Source organism: Dichomitus squalens, assembly GCF_000275845.1.
Source record: "Dichomitus squalens LYAD-421 SS1 unplaced genomic scaffold DICSQscaffold_36, whole genome shotgun sequence".
NCBI lineage: Eukaryota > Fungi > Basidiomycota > Agaricomycetes > Polyporales > Polyporaceae > Dichomitus > Dichomitus squalens.
Window position 1 is genome coordinate 18,771 of NW_006766918.1, and position 26,980 is coordinate 45,750.

Here is a 26,980-nt window from a genome sequence, read left to right on the forward strand (position 1 = left end):
GTACCTACGATACCCCTAGTCATTTCTCCTGTTCCACGTAGTCTCAGGTGCGCGAGGTTTCTTGGGCGTAACGGGAGGGTATGTCGGAGAATATAGAGGGAGCTGGGGACAAGACAAGTACTTCTGCACATTGATGTCGGGTGGCGGCGGTCCAACCTTGCGTCTCTTATTGCTTGCGGCCGATGTGTCCGCGACGGCCAGCACAGCCTGCTTTGGGGGCGCCCACCAGTCCGGGATGTTGTCCTCGACGCGTGCACCGTGCCACCCATCGGAAACGTACGCCTGAAGAAACGCGCGCAACAGGGATCCGTGTTCAGATAGCTGCTCAGCTAGGGCTATAGTCTTGTGATCAAGCCCCGGCTCCGCCTCGACCACGGGGAGTTTCTCCTTTCCCAAGTTGTTGGTGTAGATGAATGCCATCTGCTCGTCTAGTATGGCGCCAATGTCATCGGAAGGAGCTTGCGTCTCGGATTCCAGAGGCGACGTAGCAGGCTTCTCCGCTTCTTTTGCGAGCACGGCATAGCGTGCTCTGAAGCACGACAACAGCTGGGAAAACAAGGTGTCCAGAGGGCTTCCAAACTCCAACTTCTTGTTAACGCTGACGGTAAGTCGGCCTTCGGTGATCGTTTGGCGCTTCTTGTCCCCGCAAACGTACACCCCATTGTCGACACCGTAGAGGTCGAAGTAGGCGTAGAGGTAGCCGGCTATCGTGGGAAGGTCACAGTCCTTGACCTTAAGATACCGGACAGCATAGTACAACAGCACGTGGAAGAATGACTCGAGTTCGTCCGCGACTCCAACGATTTTCAGACCATGTGAGAGCAGAGCCACAGACATGAATTGCCAGGTACCCTGGGTCCCATCAATTCAGTCGTCTGTGTAGAGTTATTGAGGGAATGCACACGTACCGTGCGCTCTGGTTGGCGAGGGCGCCTCGGAGTGTCGGGCTCATGGACTGCCCTCGACAGCTCCCAGTCAGCCAGGAGTCCGGACCACTTCAGCCAGTATTTTCCAGGCGACTTGACCACCGTTGGATAGATCAGGATGTTTCCAGCACTGATATCACGATGGAGGAGTTTTGCGCGCTTGACAGCGCTCTCGTGGGCTACATAGATACTCTCAAAATCGGTGCAGAGTAACAATTCACATCCGACCACTCACCACGTAGACAATCGTAGATGATGCCAACCAACTGGCGATCACGCTTGAACTTACTAAGGGGCATGGCAACCTCCTTCACCGCGAGACGATAGTGCATGTGCAGACGTAGGGGGCAATCCGTGCGCCAATCGTTCTCTTCGTAATTCCCGTCTATGTCCTGGGGTGACGCTGACGTGGCGCCGGCAGACTCCTCAACATGTTTTCTCTTGAGACTCCCAGACGTTGAAGGCCCGACCAGAGTATGCGAAGAAGCGGTGGCTGACGATGAGGTGGATGTGGAGGAGGTCGGGGAGCGTAGTGGGTTCTTGCGTTCCCACCAGTCAGGGGTCGCTGTCGTCTGCTGCAAAATATCCCCATGACAAAGAAGCGTGGGCACGAAGGGGACTTCTGCAGAGTTGAGCGAACCGAGCATCACGCCCTCTTGATCCACCTTCTTGTAGTTCGCACGCCACGCGTCTTTGAGCCACACGAACCGTTTTGTCGTACAGTCAAGAGCAACGTAGCCCCGAGTCCCACGGCCTGCCATGCCCTTTGCCCGGAATTCAGGCTTGCAGACAAGGAACTTGCGCACCGGCCGGTCAACTTTGGGATACGAATCCGAGTGACGCGCAGGAGTGGCAGTCGTTGCAGTGGTGGCTGCCTCGACCGGAGCGGGCACCTCGAGCATATAACGCGGCCAGCCATCGACCAAAGACTTCTTGAACATCTCCCGGACATACTTGAAGTGGCCATTTGGGAGCTCGGGTCCCGAGAGGACGCGCTCTGTCTCGTCGATGTCACCCTCGACGTTGTCGGCAGCGGCGTCCATCAGGTCGTATTCCGCTTGGCCAGGGTACAATCGGGTTGCGCTGGGATCGAAGCCGAGCTGCGTCATCGTGCAGTTGCCGATACGCCACAGGATCTCGCAAAACACTTCCCAGTTCTGGACATAGTCGAAGGCTCTCGTAACCACCGTACCAGAACGGTCCCAGCGGACGAAGCGGACTCGAGTGCCGAGGACGACGAGCGTGAAGAGAGCCACGCGCTGCTGGACGGCGAAGATGAGCTCGGCGTACGATATGATTTGACCGCGGACGGCCTTGCGAGTCAGAGTGGGAGTGCTAATGTTCTCTTCGTCGTCGTCGAAGGGGTCCAAGGAGACGTCGTCGCGCTTGAATTCTACCGACAGAATCTGATCGGCCCAGCGCTGTCGACCATCGTCCGGGACGTCATCAACATTGTAGAAGGCAGCATCGATCTTCTTCCTTTCGGGATCGATGGCGGCGGGATCCGGCCGCTCTCCGCACTCGGCCATCTTCAGTCCTGGAGCAAGACCGTGGACATTGACGGCGGCGGTCTGACACACCACAACCACAGTCAGTGTCGTTTCCAACAGTACTTTCAGGCAGAACTCACAAATGCGGCTCGAACATTCTTCTCCAATAGCTTCTCGGCGTTCCTGAGAGCGGCGAATGGATTACCATCCAGGGTGGGTTTCGGTCTAGTAGTACAGGATGGGGTTGGCTTAGGGAAGAACTCGTCACAGAACTCGAGGAGCTCCGCATGGACTCCGTAATGGGCCATGTCGTCGGCAGATTCGGCGCGTTGCTGTCGGAGGTCTCCTCGACCTTCTTCTCCTTGGAAGGAATACTGTACTCTGCCCCTGATATGAGCCTTAGAGAGAGGAGAGTCGGAATTGATATGCAACCGGTCAGTCATCGTGGGGGAAAAGAGACAACGACATCACTCACGGAAAGGAGAGAGAGGAGAGGTTTTATATCAGTGGTGGTTCAAGTCGGTTATGCGTTGCCGGATGGCGAAGACGTATGCCCGCAGCGATTGGCGAAGGCTAGGACGCAACGACCGAGCTCTGAGTCATATACCAAAGCTGGCGGACAAAGGGATTGTGCCCCGGGAGCGACAAAGCAAAGCGATGGTGGCCGTCCAGGTTCAAGTTGTGATACCGGATTAGGCGACACGAGGCTCGCTTGTGCTCACAACTAGCGCCTGGATCATCGATACCCATTGTTCGCGGTGAGATTGCACAGCCATTGGCAAAAGGCGGATCAATCGAAAGGGATGCAACGTCATAAATATGCTGGCAACATTGGACCCGGGCCGGCAAAACGATTCCTGAAGCATAGGACGCGAGTGGTGGTTAGCTAGCTACTTTCGATGGCCTGAGCTTCAAGCACAGCCACCCCTGCCATCTCCAACGGCCCCTGCCACTCGCTTCACCCTGCAATGCTAGCTACCATTAACAAGGAGCACTGTACCTAGTCCAATGGGATAGATCTGCAGGGCAGTCATAGAGTACTGCGGAACAGTGTGCGTTGCACTCCAAATTCGCCAAATGCCGAAGTGATGCCGGAGGCGGCGTAAGAATTGGTAAGATGATTGATTGTTCTGACGGAGGCACAACCGCGGCGTACTAGCGATGCTTCTTTGTATCGGCGAGACGATGTATGTAGAACTTTCAGGCCGTTGCTATCCCAGCTGAGCTAATCCAGAGCGGTGTCATATGTGTATCCCAGGAGCAGTCTGCGGTACCGAGACAAGCGGGGAATGAGTTAGCAGCGGAGTGATATACGCCGTATAGGAAGGACGGTGCGAGCATCGGAACAAGAGCCATACGAGGTCACGTGACCCAGTTGTGACTCGTCTGTTCGTTGCCGCCTGCGTTCTGCGGCTCTCACCTACTGCACGTTCCTCGCTGTACGACTCCGACCGACTGGGGCCCCTGAACGGTGCCAGGAATGCGTCATGTCGTTGCGTCCTACTTCGCCCTCCAACTTTGACAATGCTTGATGTCACTAGCTCACGCCCGCAACACCCGCAGCCGTCATTTCCGACTGCTGGCGTTGTCGATGCTTGTGTGAGCCCTTTGGTGCATACAACGTCTTTCTCTTGCATCTTGCTTGCATCTGCTCTGCCGACTGCGAGTATACGTGACCGTGGCTGCCTCTTCCCACTGCAGTGCTATCGGCCGCCCGTTGTTTTCTCGCGTTCAGGCATGCTTGAACGTTCCTGTGCGTGATCGTTTTCTTCAGCCGCACAGGTCTGTCGCAAGATTTTCCTGCAGACGTGAGAAGCCGTAGGTCTTATACATGCATATTTTCAGTATAGATGTGGCTGCTGCTCCCCGTTGCAGGTCCCTCGGACCCTCCTCACCACGTCGCAGACAAGTCTTTCCAGGAGGCCTGCCCTTTGTGTGCCGCACATCGAGCTTCGCCCGCCACTGTCTCGTTCACTAGCGACATCATCGACGGTCCCTTACATGCGATGGTAAGCCTCTTTTGAAATGAGTACTGATTCTGCGCACATTAACTGTTTCCCTTGTCCAGTATTGACATGTGTGCTTCGTCCCAAGTGGACTTGGCCTGCCGACACAACGAACGGCGCGCCGGGGACGTTTTACGTACCCATCTACGGCTTGTGCAGCTGGTCAGTGTATACTCTGATCTTTCCGATCAAATGACTAGCGTGCGATTTCTTTCCTCCAATCTACGGGAGTGAGCCGACGAGGCAACGCTTGTACATGAACACTTAGTGACTAATAATTGTCTTCCTGTCCAGGTTTCTATGGCGCTTTGTCTCGGTCTCTGTCCCTCTCGCTATCGTATGACATGCGAGCATCCATCGCCCTTTCACCTCGCAAGGCCTCAGACCAGCTACCCCCCTGCTATACATGCTGATGTACCCGGCTGTCGCTCTTGTTCTCTGGTGAAAATCGCGCGCAAGTAAAACACGTTCACTCGCAAGTGTATCTTGCAAGGTTACTCTGCCACGGTACCGTTATGAATGGTTTGTTAGGCAAAGTGTCGTCCCCTACCGTGTCGACTGCACGCCGTTACGACGTTCTGCCGCCGGGTCGCGTACGCGCACTGCATGCGGGACCCCGGGTGGCTAGGACGACTCAGCCGAGTCGAAGATATCGCCATGATTGTGCCATAGAACGTGTGGAGGTGGGTACCAGCGCATCTCAGCCCACTGAGCAGGTCGAGGTGGTTGACAAGGTTCTGCCCTGCAGAACAACCAACCGCTCTCCCCCAGTTCATATTCCTTAGTTCCACGAGCGATGTGAGCGTGCACGGATTGAGCTCGAGCGTGACGACGTCGATGTTCTTGTGCTGATTAGGGCGATCGCAGGACGTGCTCTCCGTATTCTCGCCGCTGTTTCTATTCGAGTACTCGGCAACAATAAGGGCCCGCGACTATGCCAGCGCTCTTGTACGGCCGTTGTGTTTGGGTCTGTTGCGCCATCACGGTGGGTATGTCGCGGTGTGAGTAGGTGAGTTGCGCTGTGAGTTCTACTCAAGGTACTAGACCCCGCACTGGGCGCAGGTGGGTCCAGGAACTTTGGGACTCCGTCAGGATGTTTGTATCGATAATCTATCTAATGTATCTTACAGAAAAGTTGATATCCCCCGGTGCTCCATATATATAGCCAAATCACAATGAAGTGCAGGGACATATCCGGTCCGACAACGCCGCTACGTTGACGAGGTTCTCGCATAGTATCCTCCCAGCCCCTCGGATAGCTCGAGAGCGCAAATAAGTCTCCTTTAGCAGCGATCAGGTCACTCTGCCGTGATGACATCGATTTGTGTACAGGCAGTATTTTCATCAGGGGACGAGTACTGAGCTTTGATGTCGATCAGTCTCACTCGCACGAAGTTTGTACCAAGTGCTGCAGTCATGTTTCCCACGTGAGAGAGGGGGGAAATATATACATAGGCAAGCTTTCACAGAGAACGGCGGTGAACAGCGATGCATCTAGTACCTATACCAAACCATGAGCTGGGGACGAGGATGGGAGCTATCAGGTGAAGAGATGGGGTGGAAGGTGGAAAGACCACTGGCAAACTTGTTTCAGAATTGTGCCGGCGAGAGAAGGGATAAATGCATGGTTCCCTAGCCACGGATATATACTATCTTGCTCTTGCTTGCAAATTACATGTCACTGTTCGATGGGTCAGAAACAGGGGAATCGGTTGCTCTTGTAGGCCCAACTTACATTACACATCCTCCCGGTCAATGACATCGTCCCCATCCTGACTCTGCGTTGCATGCTTGACCTCGGCATCAGCAGGTGCTTTCCAGCTCGAGATGCCGATCACCTCTCCTTCGGACCTTGGAGCACGGAAGTGCTCAAGACGGGCTGGGATGCGCATCGAGTTTTGCTGCGACGCACCCAGTCCGAACGTGCCGAAGTCGGATTCGTCCATTGCGGAACCAGTGAGGGAGCGGCGAGAATTGACGCTAACGGATAACAATGTGAGTCTTCCATATCGGCTGCACACGCACTGACAGGGTCATACACTGTGAGTACCGCTATCACATAGGCTATAGACAGGTTGAGAAAAACTCAGTATAGATGCAGGGACGAAAATCTTACATCGCATGGCAAGAATACTGGATGCAATGAATATCATGTTGTTCATACGCATCGCTTCCTGAATATCATTTAGGGTGTGTATGGAGCTCAATATCAGGTGGTGCTCACTGTCACGAGACTGAATAGATTCAGTGCACTGCCAGAGATCGCTCAATTCACATGATACAGGTTAGGAGGAGCAGGGTTCGCCACCTTGTAAGCAAACCTGAAGGGCATCAATCTCAGCACATTGTCCAGTGACTAAGGTCGGTAAACCTACCGGTGTTCACCGTATACACCATGATTACGCTGAGCATTGACTTGGTTCTTGTGATTCAAAATCAATGTCAGGCATTCCACATGACGACTCAGATAAGCGCACCTCTGGAAGGCTGTACTACGACGTCTCAGAAATATAATCAGAGCTGTTGTGAGCAGGGTGTCCGCCGCCACTGCAAACGCAAACCCTGCGGAACCAATCCGCTAAGGGCCGCCTGGTCAATGTTTGACATAAATGGAACAAATGATGTCAAGGTACGTACAGTGTAGTTGTTAAACTCAGAGTATGTGGCGCGCTTAAAGCTATAGGTACGGTGATTGAGCATATACGGATATCCAGAATGCGACTCAAACTCACCTCTCTACACTCATTGCTGCGTTGGAAACAGTGAGATTTTTCAAGCTGTAGCGTGCTAGAGGAGTTCTACAAACCTGCCCCAATCCCTTATAGAGGTTTATCAGCAAGATGACCGCTGCGACAATGGTTTGATTCATACCGACAGCCCCAAATGTGCACATAGCCTGTGCGGGGTATGTTAGATTTGCTCCAAATAAAATATGAGATTCAAGGAGTTACTCACAGCGACGACTGCAATGTATCGATATCCAGGGCCAACTATAGATCTTCAATCGAAGGAGCGCAGAGGTGAGCATCGAAGGGCGGTACCTACGTAGATACACTCGCCGAACATAGAACCTGACATACAAACCGTATGAATCACCGATTAGGCTGCTACATGACAGGAGGCAACGAAGCATACAGTTGAGCAACACAAACCGTTGCGGCCTGAGCAAGTGATAGGATCAGTGGATGACGGGAAAGCAGGGGGTGCGACATCCACCATGAGTACCGACAATACCTGAAGTGAGGATGAACAAAGTGATATCATTAGACATACTGCAATGGGATGGAGTCTAATTCACGTACTCGAACAGACCTTGATGGTAGTGTATGGAGTGCTGACATCAATTGTAACGGTCAGGGGTTAGGCTTGTTCACAGGGCTTACCAAACACCATAGGGGAGGGCCAATGGATTGAAATAATTGGTGACGAGGTAGTAATAGCTTGTGATCACATGGTGTGAGTGTCAATCACGATTTATCAGCCCATCCAATAACATACCAAGCATGCATGGTAACGACTGCGTTTCCTGCATCCAGCAGTCTGAGAAGCATCAACAGCTGACGCTGCGAAGAGCGGCCTTGAAGGACTCACGCGAGGCACATTATCTGAGATAAAAAGGGTAGGTATTTAGCGTGTATATATGGAGCCCGGCCGACATGAAATCAAGCTAACCATGAACTTCAACAGGAAGGCGTCCGCAGTGTACACTCTGAAGTACGTAAGTGTCTGGTGTACCGTCAAGCCGTACAATCTTCCAGGCAATTTCGTTAGCGAAGTCCCATCTTAATCCGTAGTCATATGAGACATACATGAGACCAAGGAAGGTACCAATCAGTCCAGCTCCGAATGTATTATCTAGCGATGGAACAGAGGGGAGTGAGGTCGGGACTGCGGAAGTCGCATTGGAGGACATCGATGACTGCAGTCAAGGCAAGTTGGATGGACAGTTAGGGGCACTCGTCAGCAAGGAAGGTGCGATGCGTATTTATGTGTTCTCGAGGCATCTGCTGACGGAAGTACTTCATGAGGCTTCCACAACACTGTTATAGGATGCATCTCTACTACGGCCGCCACTGTCGCTTCGCCAGTGGTGCGCGTCCTTGCGGGCCTCAACAACCGGTTATCATCAAGGGATTCAGGACATGAGCATCATGGAGCAATCAGCGGCATGCCATTGCTCCGTCCCGACATCTACGAGTGCAGCCTTTAGACTCCTTGGTGAGCTATGGCCATCAGAAGAAGGTCATGAGACGTAGGCCAAAGAAGATCTGTCTGTTATGAACCGCCTCGGTCAGATATGCACCTTGTCGAACCGGCTCCAGAGGGTCCAGGGAGCAGGGATAAGAACAGCACACTGGTAGTCCTTGCGTCATACCGATTTCAGAGTGCAATATGTATCACTATGGGTATGAGGAAGGCTCCGTGGAGAAGAATCAAAAGATGATGGCATGGCCAGCTGACCTGGCAAGATCTTCTAATCAAGAACACTCTATGAGAGCGCTAGTTTCATCAGTCCATCCATTACTAGATTCTCTAGGATGTTGAGTTCTGTCAGCGCCACATGCCTGGGGTGGACAGAGCCCTTCCATGCATATGCATAGTTTGATGTCTATCCGTAGTGGTTTCTGATCGAGCCCTTAGCCTAATATTGCATCTGTGTGACGAGCTAAGGGGCATCTAGATATATACAATACGGACAAAAACGTTACTGTCATGTCCCGAGGAGGCCCAAGTCAGGTTGAACATGCGCCTGGTCCGATGCGATCCTGATAGCCAGGTGAGACCGCGAACTATGGTCAGCAGGACCATGATCATAACTGTACGAGGCAGTGCTCAGCCCTGTGGGAAGAGATGCGCCGTACCAGGAACGAACAAGCATAGGTCACTACAAGTTCTCATGACCTCCGCATGTGTAGCGTTCGCTATGAACAACTTCTTCGGTCTGCATGGACGGGCACATCGTTCCGTGATCCGGAGAACTGTATCAAGAGAGAGAAATGTAACAGCTAACTCAGGTTGTGCGAGCAGTATGACATGTCTCCGGCATAGCCTATACTGATAGCTCATAAAGAGCGGTCATACAGCGGATTCGACGCCAGCTACCTCCTAGAAACAAAGCTAGCTAGTATGACCGATTGCTCATGACACCAAAGCGCGAACCTCGCGCACAAACACTTTGCGTATGCTACTGTCCCCTTGGGCGGGCCATAGCCAGTGATAGCCTGTCTACTGATTCAATAGGTTGGCGTACAATTCCCGTCGTGAACGCACTTGGGGATGTGAGGACGTACGCTGAATCTGTCCATGTGTACTCTGTACTTTGCCCGAGACTCGGAAGGCTCCCTGTATGCGAGACTTCGTGAACTGTATGCGTGGGACCATGCGTAAGTGCAACTCATTAGCTGAAGAGTTGTGCAACATGACTCACAATGAGATCGCGCATGATGCAACTTAGTCGAGAGCCTGGGAAATCGGCATGACAGGTCCGTTCCAGGAGTGCTACTAGCGTGCCGATGACAGCACTTGGGACGAAGTCACTGATCAACGGCGTAGCATATGTTCGCTCTTAAGGCACCGGGGATCGGTGAGCAAGACAATGAGATCAGGACACTCGAAGCTAAATGGTAGGACATACGATTGTACATGACTTCACATAGATGAATCAGCACCGCACAAAGGCTTGTACAAGTAACACCGGTCAGTAGGCACCCATCCTTCGTTGCTCACATGGGATGAATATCGACTTCACGGTTTCGTACAGACTAGCTTACTTTCTTGCTTTATGCCGCAGTCTAGGCATCTCCGATCGCGAGCAGCGCACGATGACGTCAGAGCGCACTCTTCAATATAACAACAACTCTCTCCGTTATCCCCACCGTGCTTGCTATGCGAGCTATTAGGGTAAAACACATCTTTAATTCCAGGGCGATCTCAAGGCGATTCGGGGTAGCGACTCTGCGGTGATTACATACGAGTCTGGGACGACCTGGCTTTCGGCATAGAGCGTCGAAGCAGCTGACTAGACACAACACACAAGACGACACCACGGGAGACAACGTACAATTTGGTCTTTGGCTTTGGTAATCTGATGTGCAGTACAGGAGCACGACAGTAGTAGATCAAAGAGAGACTGCCGTGCTTGGGAGTCAAACATGAGGCAGAACGAGGGTGACAGGACGGCATACCTTTCCCCCTCGACGATGGTCCAAAATGCCTCATTAATTATGCTCTGCTCAGTCTTCTCCATGTTCCTGCAGGCAAATTGATCTTGGACTGAGCAGCTCTAGACGACAAGTATATGAAGACATCTGACCGAACATGTCAGAACGAAGAGACTCAGACTTACGACATACAGCAACGTGTAGCGCGTTCAGGACCGATCGAAGGTCGGCACATGCAAGGCATGAAACATGCACCGAGGGGCCATAACAGCACAGGCTCAGATGTGCTAAGGATACGGCCAGTAATGAATATTAGAGTCTTGGCACGAATATTGATATTGAGCATATGTGCAGCAGCACAGGGCAGAAAGCGAGTCATGTTCGTCGTACGGTTCAGGGCCGGCTGAAGCTACTTACCAGTCGTGGGAACATGCTGGCTAATCCGCTTCGGCAGTCACGTGCTGTGGTCTCACTGTACGACGTCCTCCGACGTTCAACGTTTCAACTCTTGACAACGCTCGGTTTCGCTCCCTTACGCCCACAGCCGTTTCCGACTGCTAACAATATTGTCGATGATTCTGTGAGTCTCTCTAGCCATCATGATCTTGCACCTCCCACCTTGCCTCTTCTCCGGCCCACCGTGAGGCTGCGCAGCTTTGAGTGCTCCTCCCCGCTGCAGTGCCTTTCGTCATCGCTTGTTTCTTGCGTTCAGTTATGTTTCAGACGTTCCTGCACATGGTCGTACTCTCAGCCGCGCAGGACATCTTGCCGACGTGGAGAGGCGCCAATTCTACGCGTGCATCTTTCACTCTACAAGACGAACGTTCTGGCTCTCTTCCCTTGCGTTCGCTCCATGCTTCACCCTTGCGACTACTGTTCCCCACTGCATTTCTAGAGGATCACCTTAGTGACTTTGTAGCCAAGTCTTCTCAGGTGGCCCGAACCTGCCCTCTGAGTGCTGCACACATCGAGCCTCGCCCAACACTGTCTCCTTCATGGGCGAAATCGTTGGCAGACCCGTTTGCTCGCGATTGTTAGCTTTGTTTCAACCGACTCTGGTTCCGCACTCATGTACATGCTTCGTCCCGACGGTATACTCTGCCCCTTGAGGTGACGGGACGCCGGGGATTTTCCGTCGTTTATCCGGATCCACCCTGTTGCGGTGAGTATGCTCTCTGCGATCACAAAGTATACGAACTGATGCTTTTACACGACGACTTGATGCTTGACAATCCCATTGTACACGTTTTCCATGGTGCTCGCCTTCGGTCGGCTCCTTATCTCGCTGTCGTATGGCATGCGCCTGTGCACCGCCCTTCCACGTCGCACGGCCTCAGACCAGCCGTTTACCTCCTTGGAATGCCGATGTACTGGGCTGCGGCCCTTGTTGTTTCCTGGTTTACTATCTCATGCTATTGCAACATGTTGGCTTGCATGCGCGTCCTGCAAGATGTCCCCGTCGAGGTGCTTTGTGAGTGTCTTGTCAGCTAGGCTGTCGTAACCTACCGTGTGCACTCCGCGCCATCGCGACGTTCTTCCGCTGGTTGTGGAATTGCGCGGCATGCTGGACGCTGAGCTATGGCGACGTGATCGAGGGAAAGTCATATGGTAGCTGTGAAGGTTAGGCCGCGAGCGCACGGAGGAGTTGTTGATTGGTGCACGATGAAGTCCTGCGGCAGCCCGGCGACACCGCCTATCTCTCTTACTGGACCCATCTCCTTGGGATTCACGAGCGACGTGAGCATGCGCAGCTTGAGCTCGAGCGTACCGACGTCGATGTTCCGTTCCCAGCGTGGCCGATCGCGGGACGCGTCTTCTGTGTTCTCGCAGCTGGCCTTACTCGAGGACTAGTCCAATATGGGACAGCAACTACGCAGAAACTATCGCACGGTTGTTGGATTAGAGTCTGATACGCCATCGCGGCGTGTACACGGTGGCGGAACGATCGTGCCAATGCATTGTCGGTGTTGCGGCGCGAGGCAGGCTACTCCGGGGATTGCAGGTTTCCGTGAGAGATGTTTGTATACCTTTGACGTCTACTGTAGTCTGTTATCAAGCAAATTTTGATGACCCTCATTCACTACTAGATTGTCGGCCTTTGGTCGTAACCGTAAATATTTTCACTACAAAATCACGACCGATCACGAGGTTTTTGCGTGGTGTCTTCTACGCCCTCGGACGGCGTATGTGATCTCTGCTGACGTTCTGACAGATCAATAAATGGGACAGCATTCTTCTTCCTCAGTTCTCAAGTCACTCTGGCCTAACCAGTTTCAGTAACGAGTGGGGGATTTCATAGTTGTTGTATTGGGGAAGGAGCTGCAGAGTCGATCAGTCTCGCGCGCGACTTGTTTGCGCGGCGAAGGTCGACAGATAACGGCTGAGAGGAGGTGGAAAGACTAAGCTTATTTCAGACTCATACTGGTGGGCGAGTAGATACATGCGTGCTTCCTTAGCAAGCGGGAGTCTTCTATTTTGCGGAACACAAATCACTGTCCAATAGGTCAGAAACAGGGGGATCGTTTGCCATCGAAAGCCAACCTTACACTACACATACACCCGGCTACTGCCCTCATCCCCATCTTGACTCTGTAATGCACTTTTGGCCTCACCACCTGCAGGTGCTTTCCAGCTCGGAATGTCGATAACCTCTCCTCCAGACCTCGGAGCACGGAAGTGCTCAAGGCGGGCTGACATTCGCATCGAGCTGTTTTGCGGCCCGCTCAGCTCGAACGTGCCGAAATCGGGGTCACCCATACCGGAGTCGGTGAGGGAGCGACGAGAATTGAGACTAAAGGACAAAAACATAAGTCCTGGACATCAGCCACATGTGTGTTGACAAGTTCGTACACTGTGAGCACCGCGATAACATACGCTATCGACGGGTTGAGAATATGCAGGTAAAGATGAGTGAATACACTGCTTACATCGCATAGCGAGGATGCAGGTTGCGAGATATATCAGATTGTGCATATGTAGTGCTTCCTAAACACCATGAGGGTACTTCCGGAAGCTATCAAACAAGTAGTACTCACAGCCACGAGGGTGAGAAGATTCAGTGCACTGCGGGAGATCACTCGATACCCATGATATAGGTCAGTGGGCGCGGGGTTATCCACCTTGTCAGCAAACCTGAAGGGAATTAGCTCAACACTATGTTCCGGAACCGAGGTCGGTAAACTCACCGGTGTTGATTGTATATACGATGAGTACGCTGAGCATTGACTTGGTCCTTGAAATTCAAATTAGATGTCACGCCTCTCAAATGACCAGCCGGATCAGCGCACCTCTGCAAGGCTGTATTACAACATCTCAAATATATAATAAGGGTGGTTGTAAGCACGGCGTCCGTCGCCACTGCACACCCATAACCTGCAGACCCTATCCACTAGGAGTTGTTTCCTAATCACTCGAAACCAATAGCACACCAGATGTCAAGGTACCCACAGTAAACCTGTTGCGATCAGAGAATGTGGTCTGCTTGAAGCTGTCAAATTGGTGAATGAACAGACATGGAGATCTACACGACTGAAACACACCTCTCTACGCTCAACGCTGCATTGAACACGTTTAGACAGTTCAAGCCCTAGTGCCGGAACAAATATCCCTACGAACCTGTCCCAAAGCCTGAGATGTGCCTGTAAGGAGTATGGCGGCTGTAGAAAAGCTCTGAAGCATACCAAAACCACCGAGTGAACACATAGCCTGCGCATGCGGCATCGTCTCAATTGGTCGAGACACGTGAGATCCACGAAATTACTCACAGCGAGGATAGCGGCATAGCGATATCCGGAACCGACTGTAGATATGCAATGTGAAAAAAGGCAAGGAATGTGCTCACGGAGATACACTCGCCGGACATAGAACCTGACATCGAGCCGTGTGAGTCATCACTGAGGTAGCAGCATGAGAAGGTACAAAAAGCATACGATTGAGCAACAATGATCGTTGCGACCTGCCGCCGTAGAATGAGCGCAAGAGGAGAGAGTAGGGGAGTGAGACACTCACCGCGAGTACCGACAGCATCTGAAGCACAGATGAACGAGGTGATCTTGTTAAATATATGGTGACGGTGTGGCTTTCGATCCACGTACTCGAACAGACCTATATCCGTTGTATGAAGCGCTCACGTCAATATGAGTTGTCAGGAGGGACTGACGATGCTCACCAAACACCACCAAGTAGGGCTGAAGGGTTGAAATAGTTGGTGACGAGGTAGTGATAGCTTGTCCGCATCTAGTGTGAGTGCCAAGAATAATTCATTAGCTATAGCTCAGTAACATACTACGCATGCATGGTCACGACCGCGTTCCCAGCGTCCAGCAGTCTTGGAGGCATCAGCGTCCGAGGTTGCGAAGAACGCGCCAAAACGACTCACGCGAGGCAAAGGACCTGAGAGAAGAAAATGGACGATAGTTAGATCGTGTATCTGTGAAACCCAGCAGACATGAGATCAAACCAACTGTGAGCTTCAGCAGGAACGAGTCCTCAGTGTACACTCGGTAATAGGTGAGCGTCTGGTGTACCGTCAAGCCATATAGACTTTCAGGAACCTTCGTGAGCTAACCATCCTCTGCTCCCTAAATTGAACGTACATGAGCCCGATAAAAGTCGCAATCAGTACGCCACCAAATGTCTTATCTAGGGATGAGACAGAAGGGAGTGCGACAGGAACTGTGGAAGTAGCATTGGTGGACATTGTGTAATGCAAGCGGAGCGAGCTGGGGTGAAGAATTGGTGGTACTCACCATCAATAAGTGATAGATGTTTTTATATGTGTCTTCGAAGCGTTTTCCAGGGGTGGTACTTGGCGAAGTTCTAACAGCACTAAACTATGTCACAAATAATTGCATCCTTGCTATCCTCATCAGCGCCCTCAAACCATGAGAAAGAATAGACTCTTGGCAAATTGCGCGACGGCTCCAGTCAAAGGCCTTATTGTCCAGCCCTCGGGCTCCTTGGCTCCTTTAAAATAGGAGTACTACTTACGGAGTGGTTCGTGAGATGATAGGAAACACAGATCTGTCTATCGTGAAATGCTGTGGGCAGATATGGACCTCGTCAAACGGCACAGAGAAGCAGACATAGGTAGCATCTGTTGTTACGACTCCCGCGGTCCCCATTCACAGGCAGCTGTTTCAAGGAGGGGAGCTGAGTGGATATCCTTCGCAAGATGTTCGCCCGGCTAGCTGACCTGGAAATCTTCCGATCGAGGATGTTCTGTCGGAAGGCTCGCTTCCTGATGGTCCATCCCGGCAGTGCTACATTCCTCCGATTCGAGCTCTGTCATAGTCGAAACGGCTCCCCGTTTCATTGCACTGAAATGGCAGAACCGGTCCCTCGATCTGCAGAGCACGACGCCTGGCCGCATTGACCCACCGAGCCTTTCGCAGGACCGTGTCTGTGCGACTAAGGCTGAGGGTCTACAGAAATACAATACGGAAGGGTCCTATCGCAACGTTGCGGGCGGGCCGGGCTCAAGATGAACATCTGCCTGGATGGATGCAATTGCGGTAGCCGGGTGAGACCACGAAGAATGGGCGGTGGGGCCATGTTCGCTCTCTTCCTTGAAGGCGATACTGGCATAGCGCTGAGGCAGTGCTCACTCGTACGCTGTAGGACGGGATGTGCGAGGCCCACCTAAGCATGAAATGATTGTATCTCTCATGATATCAGACGAAGTATTCACTGAATATAGATCTCACACGCGCTCGTTCCGCTCCACGCCGGGACTGCATGCGTGAGCACAACTCATTCAAATTCCAAAAACTGTATCAACCTGTCCATGGAGCGGAGAGATGGTGTCTGATAGACCGTCAACACCGACACTGAATTCTGCGGCAGAACAACTTCGCTAGAATCGTTGGTCATGGACAACAAGTACTCACAAGTGCCCTATGTACCCGTAGCTCAACAACTTGAAGAGTAGAGACACAGTCGAGTCGGTGCTGACTACGACTTGGATCCAAAGCTAGCGAATGGGAAGGACAGTCTGAGGGATGCCTGTGAAAAGATGGGGCGTTACCATCAAACAACAGCATTAAATATGGGGAAGACGACGCTTGGCGGAAGACATTGGGCATGAACTCGACAAGGATGAGGATGAGCTCACCATCTCTGAGCCCTGCCCGGAGTGCGATCAACAGATCTACAGCCTACTCCAATCTTAACCGCGCTAGGGCATGTGGGAATGTACGCTGAGTTTGCACAATTGTACTCGGGACTATGCCGGAGACTATGATCGCTCCTTGTATGCGCGACTCCGTGACTTGCATGCATGAACCTACTTACGTTAGTCATCTGCGAGCAAGTTATGAGAGGTGACCCGCATAGGGGTGAAAGGGGAAGACATACTAAGGAGCAGGCTGGGCGATTGGCATGACAGATCCAATCCCGGAGTGCTGGTAGTGTGCCGATGAGACCTCTGATAACTCGTCAGGCCGAGATGCTGACGCATCCTTTTGCTGGAGAGCGTTAAATAGATATGCACATCCCATGAGATGTCCGCGGTACCAATGCAAGCAAATAACAGGGTCAGCGGAGAAGTATACGCCGCACACTGAACTTGAGGACTAGGACGGCGCAAGGACGATGCACTTGGTGTTTGTGGAACACATACAAGAGGTCATGTGACTCGGTTGTGACTTGTTTGGCGGCTGGCCCGGGCCGCTCTGGCCCGGGGTCGAGTTTCGGTTGCGCTTTCTTTCAACATCCCTGTCATCAGCCATCGTTACAGACTTCAAGTCGTGAGTCATGCCTGTGTGCGTCCTTTTGTGCACCTCCCCTCTCCCCTCTCTCTTGCTTTCTCCCCATCTATTCATCCGACTGCTTTTCGACTTGCCGTGAGGGTGTGCCGCCATAGCTGCCCTTCCCCGCTGCACATGCCTTCGGCTTTCCTTTCCGCATGGCCATCGCATGTGCACCGCTCTTCCACGTCGCACGGTCTCAGACCAACCAACTGTTGGCAACTGTTGGCCCTTGTCAAGCGCGTCCTCTAAGATATTCCCGTCAGAGTGTCGCGGTGAGTGTTTCATCGGCTACATTCTAGTCCCCTACCATCACCACAACGCATCGTATTGACGTTCTTACGCTGGTCGAGCATGTTTGTGAGAACTTGTTCATGCGCCTGTGCAGGCTCCTGATGGAGCCGTCTAAGCCGACTCGACCGAGCTAAGGTTGTGCAGGGGCTGCGCGATATGGCGTGGCTCTGTGTTGAGGAGGACACTCGCGCACTCAGCGCGGTCCATCCACGCGTGAAAATGTTGTAGCTATCGCTCAATGCATATGGAAGTATGGTGTACATACGTCATTTCTAGGAAACATAACATATGCGATGATGTTACACTACCCGAAGTTGCCCCTACGTCGCGTGCTTTAGCCTTATGTTGGGCTTAGAAATTGTGGCCTGGTCGCATCGCGATGCTTTGCTCTGAATAGCATGGGCCACACAATGTCAGCGCCATCTAGGAACACGTTACAAGTATATCTGCCCACATCGATCGTCCGATGTCATTCGAAACAGAAGGCAAGCTGATAGGACACAACCATATGGATACCAGACGAGAAATCAGCCCAAACCAAGCGTGAAACGCCGAGAAAATGGCCATCCGGGGTCCAAGTTAGCCCAGGACCCGGTCGCATCAACGGAGCGCGACTCCCTCGCCTCCCCCGCCAGTCTGATCAACCTCATCGGTCCGCTTCCTACTCGAGCAGCGCCGCAGGTGTGGTCTTCTCCATCCTGACAACCTCGACATGAGGGAAGTAGTGCGACGGCGCTGCCCAATCCAAGCAGAGCTTCAAGGTGAGCTGCTTTCCTGCGAGGGTGAAGACGACTTCTTTTTCGTCTAGCGATGGGCGCCACGAACGCGAGTAATCCCACCACCTCACAGATCTAACATCCGCCTCGACATCCTCCACCTCGTCAAGAGCGCGTCGCGAAATCTTCACATCGCCCTCGATCCGCAACTTCCGATCGTCATCCTCCAAGGTATGCCGGTATTCGACGGTGATCGTGTGGTCGTCGTTGAAAAGCGTGAGCAAGTGAGTGTTCGGATGGCCTTCATCTGGATTTCGGAGTTCGACCGTGTACCCTGGTAGTCTCTTCCAGACTGCTTGAACTGTCTGCGGAGCGACCTGCGCGGTAAATCAGTATCACGGCGCGCTCGTCCGCGCCGAGCGCTGCGAGTCTTGGGTCTTATGACCCTGAGAAAGAAGGGACAGTTTGGAGAAGTTCAACAGAAAGCCGCTGAGAATCGCGCTGCGGATCATCTGTATGCCGAGTGTTGAGTTGAGGATGAGGGTGAGACCTCTCAGATGAAGGGATAAGGTGGCGAATGGAATAGGCAAACCTGTTTCAGACTTATGCGGGCGTCCGAGTAAATACATGCATTTTTCCTAGCAACGGAAGTCTTCCATCTTGCTTCCCGAACACAAGTCACTGTCCAATAGGTCAGAAACGAGGGAATCGGCTACCCTTTCCGCTCCAACTTACATTACACATCCTCCCGGCTCATGACGTCGTTCCCATCCTGAATCTGCGTTTCATGCTTGACCTCGCCATCAACAGGTGCTTTCCAGCTCGAGATGCCGATCACCTCTCCTTCAGACCTCGGAGCACGGAAATGCGCAAGACGGGCTGGGATGCGCATCGAGATCTGCTGCGACGCACCCAGTCCGAACGTCCCGAAGTCGGAATCGTCCATTGCGGAACCGGTGAGGGAGCGACGAGAATTAACACTAAGGGATCGAAGCGTAAGTCCTCGACATCAGCCACACGTGTGCTGACAAGTTCATACACCGTGAGTACCGCCATCACATACGCTGTCGACAGGTTGAGAACAAGCAGGTAAAATTTGAAGGAATCCATTCCTTACATCGCATGGCAAGGATACAGGCTGCAATATATATCAGATTGTTCATATGCAGCGCTGCCTGAAAATCATTCAGGGTACCGATGGGAGCTCAATAACAGGCAATGCTCACGGTAACGAGGGTGAGAAGATTAAATGCACTGCGGGAGATCCCTCAATACAAATAACACAGGTCATGGGGAGCAGGGCGGGCCACCTTGTGAGCAAACCTGAAGGGGTATTGAATTCAACCCTTTGTTCATGATCTCAGATCAGTAAACGTACCGGTGTTTATCGTGTACACGATGAGTACGCTGAGCATCGAATTCGTTCTTGGGATCCAAAATAAACGTCAGACATCTCAAACGACAAGCCAGATTAACGCACCTCTGAAAGGCCGTACTACGACATTTCAAAAATATTATCAGGGCCATTGTGAGCAGGGTGTCCGCTGCCACTGCACACCCGAAACCTGCGGAACTTATCCACTAGGGATTATTTCCTTATGACTTAGAAACTCACAGGACAACAAATATCCATATACCTACAGTGAATTTCTGGAACTCGAAGAACGTGGTGTGTATGAAGCTATAGGGTAGATCGATGAGCTGACGTGAATATCTACAACACAACTGAAACTTACCACTCTACGCTGAACACTACATTGGACACGGTTAAATCTCAAGCGATAGTGCGCGTAAGGTATTCCTACGAACCTGTCCCAAAGCCTGAAAGATGCCTGTCAGAAGTATGCTGGCTGCAGCAAAGTGCTGAAACATACCGACAGCCCCGATCGCGCATATAGCCTGCATATGTTGCGTGGATTCAATTAGTTGAGGAAATATGTGAGACTCAACGAAAACTCACAGCGACGATAGCAACATATCTGTATCCAGAGCCGACTGTAACTCTTCATTGTATGGCTAAGGGATTGAGCACGAAAGGAGCGTACTTACGAAGATACACACGCCGAATGTAGAATCTGACATCCGGACATGTGAGTCCTTCCTGAGGTTGCAGCATGACGAGAGCCAAGAAAGCATACAATTGAGCAATGACGAAAGTTGTGGTCTGAGGAAGCCGTGTAGTGAGCTCACGACAAGAGAGTAGGGGAGCGAGACTCTGACCATGAGTACTGGCAACATCTGAAGCATAGATGAATGAGGTGATGTTGTTAGATGCATGGTGACGGTGCGGAGCACGATCCACGTACTCGAATAGACCTATATACGGTAGTATGTTGAGTGCTCATGTCAACGTGAGCCATCCAGAGGGATTTCCGCTCACGATGCTTACCAAACACCATCAAGTAGGGAGAAAGGATCAAAGTAGTTGGTGACGAGGTAGTGATAGCTTATGTTCACCCAGTGTGAGTGCCAAAGATAGTTGTATCAGCCTAGTCAATCCACGTACCACACATGCATGGTAACGACCGCGTTCCCGGTGTCCAGCAGTCTTGGACATCTAAGCAGCCAAAACTGTCAAGAATCGACTACAAGCACTCACGCCAGGCAAAAGATCTGAGAAAAGGAAAAATGGATGATAGTTAGATCGTGTATTTGTCAAACACGGAGGACATGAGATCAAGCCAACCATGAACTTCATCAGGAATGCGTCCGCAGTGTACACTCTGAAGTATGTAAGGGTCTGGTGTACCGTCAAGCCGTACAGACTAATGGGAACGTTCGTGAGCCAACTACCGTCTTTTGCGACAAGCAGACGAGACGCACATGAGACCAAGGAATGTCCCAATCAGTACAGCGCCAAATGTGTTATCTAGTGATGGGAGAGAAGGGAGCAATGTTAGGACCGTGGAAGTAGCATTGGAGGACATCGCCATGCAAGGGGAGCGAGGTGGGGTGGAGAATTGGTAGCACTCTCTGATAAGGATGTCAGTCAGATGTATGTATTTATATGTGTCTGTGAGGTATCTTCCGGCGACTGCGCTTTGCGAAGTAACAACAGCACCATGATCAGGCCGTCTGAAAAGGTGTTGAGATGATGATCATCTGTCTATCTTGAACGGCCGCGATCAGATATGCCCCTCATCGAACGGTGCCCTGAGGTTACAGGAGGCAGGCACAGAGAAGGTCGGCTTTTACGCCTTCCGTCATCCCGGATCAAAGTGTAACATACATGAGTTTTGGGAGGATGAGAGCTCAATGGAGATGATTCGCCAAGTAGTGGCTCAGCCAGCTAACTTGGAATGACCCTTTGATCGCAGATGATGCTGGCTTCAGAATGGTCCATCTATTGCTGCACTCGCTAGAATTGTGAGTTCTGTCGTTACTATGTCTCAGGTGCACAGAGCCCATCTAAGCATGTGCACAGTTTGACATATGTCCGCACTGGCAATAGTTCACGACTGAGCCCTTTTCCACACCTGGAGTTTGTGTGATTAGCTAAGGGGCGTCTGGAGCAGCACGATGCAGACAAGAGCTTACCGTCATACCACGGGAGAAGTCATGTTCACCACTTCCATGAAGGCAACATTTGCATGACGCTGATGCAGTGCTCCGCCGTGTGGGAAGACATGCTCCCCCCGGAGAGCAATAAAGCTAAGGTATCCCTATTGTTTCCCATGCATGCGCCTCTGTAGGTGAAGCGTTTCTTGCAAGGAGCTGTCCCATATGCTTCTTCAGGAATCATCTACATGCATGGGCACAACGTTCCGGGATCCAGAGAGCTGTATCAACCTCTCGATGCGGCGGACAAATTGTGTCGGACAGACTTTGGAATTCACGCTACCGAACATCTCACTCTCGCCACAGCCATCTCTCCGGCACTGCCCCTTCACCAGCTGCCACCGCTACTCCCCTCCCGCGCTGCTAGTCTGCACGAGCTCGAACCCGGGCTCGATGATGCACCGCCTCACCACCACCAGTACTAAAGTAGACAGACGATGTACTTTTGGCCTGCCAGGACGCTCAGCCTCGCAGGGCAATAAACGGGATCTAGAAGTTGAGATATGATGTAAAGCCGGTCCAGACGTGGGAGCGGCCTTGGAATGGTGCACTACTTCACGAGCACATGGAAGTGACGCTCGTCAGTGTCTCCGTATGCATGGTAGATTGTACGGACGTATCTAGAATTAATCTACAACAATGCGATTAGGGACACATACAAGCGTCCTGGATGCGAGTCCGTAGTACAAAGATATCAGCCCTAGCAGCACAGCGGTGTTGTGGTACTGATGTCCGACACGCTCAAGTCCGGAGCCAGCTCAGACGTATGGCGGACCAAGAGCTACAAACGATCAGGACAGACATTGCTACCACATGAGCATCGATGGAGGGAAGGAGACGGACCTTGCTCGTGGTAGAGTTCACACGCTTAACATCTTCCGTCAAGAGGACACCGCCTCCAGGCGCCAGACGGAGAACCTTAGGCACGAAACCTTTGTATAGCGCTGCGGGCCCTTCTTCGCGGAAGATTGTGAACAAACTGCTCAGTTCAATGTCAGGGATCAACACGAGATGTAAAACCTATTTTACAGAGAGAAATCAAGGAAGCTGGACGTACGCGGGGTATGTCCAAGCAGCGGGGGTACGAGACCGCGGTAGAGTCGGCCGAAACTGACGCGTGTCCGAGTCGGACATGAGCATGGGGTGGACCGAGGAGCATCCTGGATGATCGTTCGGAACGCTCCTACTACGCCCTGCTTGCTCTTCCCCGTCTCCAACTGCATACGCGTCTTAACCTGAATGAATCACGACGCTGACCGCGTGAGCGACTGTCAACTGGTACATGCGCAGCATGAGTACTCACGACATCGGACGGCGCGTCGCTCGTTCAGGACTCGTTGGGGTCGGCGCGCAAGGGGTTGACCACTCACCGAGAGGGTCAAATGTCAGGATCTCAGAGATACCCGCAATACGGGGTTGTTGTCCTCGGCAAACTCCTCATTCTTATCGATGTGCACCTTTGGCGCGAGCTCACGCATCTCAAGGTCAGGCGCGCGTGCCTGTCCTTTGAGCGCAGGATCAAGGAGGGAACGGAGGATGTAGGACTCTGTACCGGTAGGACGGCTTGACGACAAAGGAGACGTATCACGGTACCGGTCAGAATCCCTGTCTGCAAATTCGCCCTCGGAAGGAGTACTGACCTTTCTTCATGATGTACTTGAAATGCCCATCTGGGAGCTTGGATCCAGAGACAACGTGCTCTGTCCCAACGACGTCACCCTCGACGTTGTCGGCAGCGGTGTCCATCAGGTTGTATTCCGCTTGGCCAGGGTACAGTCGAGTCGCGCTAGGGTCGAAGCCGAGCTGCGTCATCGTGCAGTTGCCGATACGCCACAGGATCTCGCAAGACACATTCCATTTCTGGACATAATCGAAGGCTCTAGTGACCACCGTTCCAGAACGGTCCCAGCGAACGAAGCGGATCCGAGTACCGAGGACGACGAGCGTGAAGAGAGCCACGTGCTGCTGGACGGCGAAGATGAGCTCGGCGTACGATATGATCTACCCGCGGACGGCGTTGGGAGTCAGAGTAGGAGTACTGCAGATGTTCTCTTCCTCTTCGTCGAAGGGGTCCAAGGAGACATCGTCGCGCTTGAATTCTAATGACAGGATTTGATCGGCCCAGCGCTGTCGACCATCGTCCGGGACATCATCAACATTGTAGAAGGCAGCATCGATCTTCCTGCTTTCGGGATTGATGGTGGCGGGATCCGGCCGCTCTCCGCACTCGGACATCTTCAGTCCTGGAGCAAGACCGTGGACATTGACGGCAGCGGCTTAACACTCCACGACCACTGTCAATGTCGTGTCTATCAGTACTGTCAGGCAGAACTCACAAATGTGGCTCGAACAGTCTTCCCCAATAGCTTCTCGGCGTTCATGAGAGCGGTGAATGAATTACCATCCAGCGTGAGGTTAGGTTTCGGTCTAGTAGTGGAGGCTGGGGTTGGCTGAGGGAAGAACTCGTCACGGAACTCGAGGAGATCCGCAGGAACTCCGTAATGGACCATGTCGTCGGCAGATTCGATCCGTTGCTGCAGGAGTTTTCCTCGGCCTTCTTCTCCTTGGAAGGAATACTGAACCCGGCCCCTGATGTGAGCCTTAGAGAGAAGAAGGCCAACGTGGGCCGGTCCGGGGCGATCAGAACGAACGCGAGGCTTTGATGGGGCGAACCTATTAAACACGCGACCTCCAGAACTTCAGGCGATTGCTCTTCCAGCTAAGCTATCCCAGAGCGTTATCCCGGAGCGTTATAATATGTGTATCTCAGGAGCAGTCGGCCGTACCGAAACCAGCGGGAAAACGAGTTAGCAGTGAAGTATACGCCGCACAGGGAAGGACCGTTTGGTCGCGCGCTTCGGAACGGCAAAGAGGTCACGTGAGCCAGGTACTGCTTATGTGGTCTGTTCGTTGCCGCCCGCGTTCAACTGCTCTTAAGAGCTCACCTGCACCCGACATGGCGTGTTCCTCGCTGTTCGACTGCCCCTCTACGATGCCTGGAACGCGTCGCGTCGTTGCAACCTCCTTCGTTCTCCGACTCTGACAATGCTCTATGTCACTGGCTTACGCCCACAACACCCGCAGCCGTCATTTCCGACTGCTGGCGTTGTCGATGCTTGTGTGAGTCCTGTTGTGCATCTAGCCTCTTTCTCTTGCTTCTTGATTGCATCTGCTCTGCGCACCGGAAGAGTACGCGGTCATGGCTGCTCATTCCCGCTGGAGTGCCATCCGCCGCCCGTTGTTTCTCGCGTTCTCGCATGCTTGTAAATTCTTGTGCGTGATCGTCTTCTTCAACCAAATGGGTCTGTCGCATGATCTTCCTGCCGACGTGAGGAGCCCTCTATGTCTATACATGCATTTTTTTCTTCTGTCTTTTTGCCTTCTTTCACTTTTCCTTCTTCGCAGCGATCGTCCTAGCTCTCGTCCTTTCAATTACTCTATGCTGCATGGTTGTGGGTGCTGCTACCCGCTGCAGGTCCCTTGGACCCTCCTCGACATTTCGCAGGCAAGTCTTTCAGGTGTTCCGTCATTTGTGTACCGCACGTCAAGCTTCGCCTGACACTGTCTCCTTCGTTAGCGACATCGACGGCCCCTTACATGCGATAGTAAGCCCCTTTCAAATGAGGACTGATCCTGCGTTCAATGACCGGTTCCCTTATCCAGCATGGATATGTGTGCTTCGTCCTAACTGGACTTGGCCCAACGACATAACGAACGGTGCGCCGGCGACATCTCATGTAGCTACGGCTTGTGCAGCTAGTCCTTATATACTACACCTCATGGACTTCCCGATCAAATGACTAGCATGCAATTACTTTCCTTCAATCTCCGAGAGTGAGTCCGCTGCGGTGAGTGTGTGCTTTCTGTGTCGTATACTTGTACACGAAGACTTGATAATTAGTTGTCTTTCTGTCCATGTTACCATGGCGCTCGGTCTCGGTCTCCGCTCATCTCGCTGTCCTAAACCGCTCTTTCTCATTGCAAGGTCTCAGACCAGCTACCCGCCTGCTATAGACGCTGATGTACCCGGCTGTGGCTCTTATTCTCTGGTTCACATGTCTCGTGCGATTTTAATACATTCACTCGCAAACGCTCCCCGCAAAATATCTCCGTCCCGGTGCCACTGTCAGTTGTTCCAATAGCCAAACCGTCGTTCCCTACCATGTCGATCCTAAGGACTTCTCAGCCGAGCTGGAGATTGCGCGAGGGTTGCACGATAGGACACATGGAGGTGGACATCAGCGCACGAGCGCACTGAGCAGGTCGAGGTGCTGACAAGGTCCTCCCCTACGGCACCACCCACCGCCACCATCTAGTACATGTTCCTTGGATCCACGAGCGATGCGAGCATGCACGAATGGGGCTCGAGCGCATCGACGTCTAGGCTTTCGTGTCGAATAGGCCGATCGCAGGACGCGCTCTCCGTGTTATCGTCGCTGCTTCTGCTCGAGTTCCCAGGGACAATTAGGGGAAGGCGCCTACGCGAGCATTCCCGCACGGTCATTATGTTTGGGTCAGATGCGTCGTCGCAGCGGATATGTTTTAGTAGAAGATCGTGCGGCCGTCACCGGTGTGCCGCGGTGTGATCCCACTCAAGGTACTAAACCCACCGGGTGCTGGTAGGTCCGGGAACTGCGGGACTCCGTCGGGAGGGATCTTTGGACAGGTTTCCATTCCATGCATCCCAGAGGAAATGTGATAGCCCCCGGTGCTCCATATATATAGCTAAATCTCAATGAAGTGCAAGCAAGTATCCCGTCTAGGCTACGCAGCTACGTTGACTAAGTTCTCGCATGGTGTCTTCCGAGCCCCTCGGATGGGACATCGATTTGTGTGTAGGGGGTACTTGCATCACGGGATGGGCTCTGATGTCGATCAGTCTCACTCGCACATTTGTGCAAAGTAATTCTATCATGTTTCCCACGTGAAAGAGAGAAAGGAAACACATACATAGACAGGTTTTGACAGAGAACGGCGAGGAACAGCGATGCGGCTAGTCCGAAAACCGAGCCCTAAGCAGGGGACAGGGATGAAAGCTCTCAGATGAAGAGATCAGGTAGAGGGTGGAAAGGCCAAGCTCATT

The 26,980-nt window shown here is 52.4% G+C and overlaps 7 protein-coding genes across 7 annotated transcripts; 1 reads left to right on the forward strand and 6 right to left on the reverse strand.

The window, feature by feature from the left end:
* Nucleotides 1-15: 15 nt before the first annotated feature.
* DICSQDRAFT_172686 (uncharacterized protein) lies at nt 16-2,724 on the reverse strand (the record flags this gene model as incomplete). Its single annotated transcript, XM_007368445.1, has 4 exons — nt 16-852; nt 909-1,105; nt 1,162-2,497; nt 2,557-2,724. 4 exons carry the CDS (start codon nt 2,722-2,724, stop codon nt 16-18), a joined length of 2,538 nt encoding a protein of 845 aa, XP_007368507.1.
* A 1,174-nt stretch (nt 2,725-3,898) lies between these two features.
* Nucleotides 3,899-4,864, forward strand: DICSQDRAFT_139138 (uncharacterized protein). Its single transcript, XM_007368446.1, has 3 exons — nt 3,899-4,425; nt 4,485-4,584; nt 4,717-4,864. The coding sequence occupies exons 1-2, from the start codon at nt 4,267-4,269 to the stop codon at nt 4,488-4,490; spliced, it is 165 nt and encodes a 54-aa protein (XP_007368508.1). The 5' UTR covers nt 3,899-4,266; the 3' UTR covers nt 4,491-4,584; nt 4,717-4,864.
* A 1,294-nt stretch (nt 4,865-6,158) lies between these two features.
* Nucleotides 6,159-8,335, reverse strand: DICSQDRAFT_172687 (uncharacterized protein; the record flags this gene model as incomplete). The annotated part of the gene is made up of 6 exons (XM_007368447.1): nt 6,159-6,402; nt 7,806-7,862; nt 7,921-7,962; nt 8,014-8,027; nt 8,095-8,173; nt 8,232-8,335. 6 exons carry the CDS (start codon nt 8,333-8,335, stop codon nt 6,159-6,161), a joined length of 540 nt encoding a protein of 179 aa, XP_007368509.1.
* Nucleotides 8,336-14,747: 6,412 nt separating this feature from the next.
* Nucleotides 14,748-15,282, reverse strand: DICSQDRAFT_172688 (uncharacterized protein; the record flags this gene model as incomplete). Its single annotated transcript, XM_007368448.1, has 5 exons — nt 14,748-14,808; nt 14,869-14,910; nt 14,962-14,975; nt 15,047-15,125; nt 15,179-15,282. 5 exons carry the CDS (start codon nt 15,280-15,282, stop codon nt 14,748-14,750), a joined length of 300 nt encoding a protein of 99 aa, XP_007368510.1.
* A 3,002-nt stretch (nt 15,283-18,284) lies between these two features.
* Nucleotides 18,285-21,266, reverse strand: DICSQDRAFT_172689 (uncharacterized protein; the record flags this gene model as incomplete). Its single annotated transcript, XM_007368449.1, has 15 exons — nt 18,285-18,716; nt 19,981-20,020; nt 20,076-20,091; nt 20,149-20,160; nt 20,214-20,238; nt 20,300-20,334; nt 20,389-20,414; nt 20,478-20,503; nt 20,560-20,577; nt 20,646-20,655; nt 20,729-20,785; nt 20,846-20,887; nt 20,939-20,952; nt 21,026-21,104; nt 21,163-21,266. 15 exons carry the CDS (start codon nt 21,264-21,266, stop codon nt 18,285-18,287), a joined length of 936 nt encoding a protein of 311 aa, XP_007368511.1.
* Nucleotides 21,267-22,597: 1,331 nt separating this feature from the next.
* On the reverse strand, nt 22,598-24,407 carry DICSQDRAFT_172690 (uncharacterized protein; the record flags this gene model as incomplete). Its single annotated transcript, XM_007368450.1, has 7 exons — nt 22,598-22,678; nt 22,741-22,876; nt 22,955-23,007; nt 23,301-23,443; nt 23,538-23,862; nt 23,911-24,173; nt 24,299-24,407. 7 exons carry the CDS (start codon nt 24,405-24,407, stop codon nt 22,598-22,600), a joined length of 1,110 nt encoding a protein of 369 aa, XP_007368512.1.
* Nucleotides 24,408-24,887: 480 nt separating this feature from the next.
* Nucleotides 24,888-25,663, reverse strand: DICSQDRAFT_139140 (uncharacterized protein). The gene is made up of 3 exons (XM_007368451.1): nt 25,561-25,663; nt 25,475-25,502; nt 24,888-25,402 (listed from the first exon to the last, which is right to left on the reverse strand). The coding sequence occupies exon 3, from the start codon at nt 25,208-25,210 to the stop codon at nt 24,953-24,955; it is 258 nt and encodes an 85-aa protein (XP_007368513.1). The 5' UTR covers nt 25,211-25,402; nt 25,475-25,502; nt 25,561-25,663; the 3' UTR covers nt 24,888-24,952.
* Between the last annotated feature and the right edge of the window lie 1,317 nt (nt 25,664-26,980).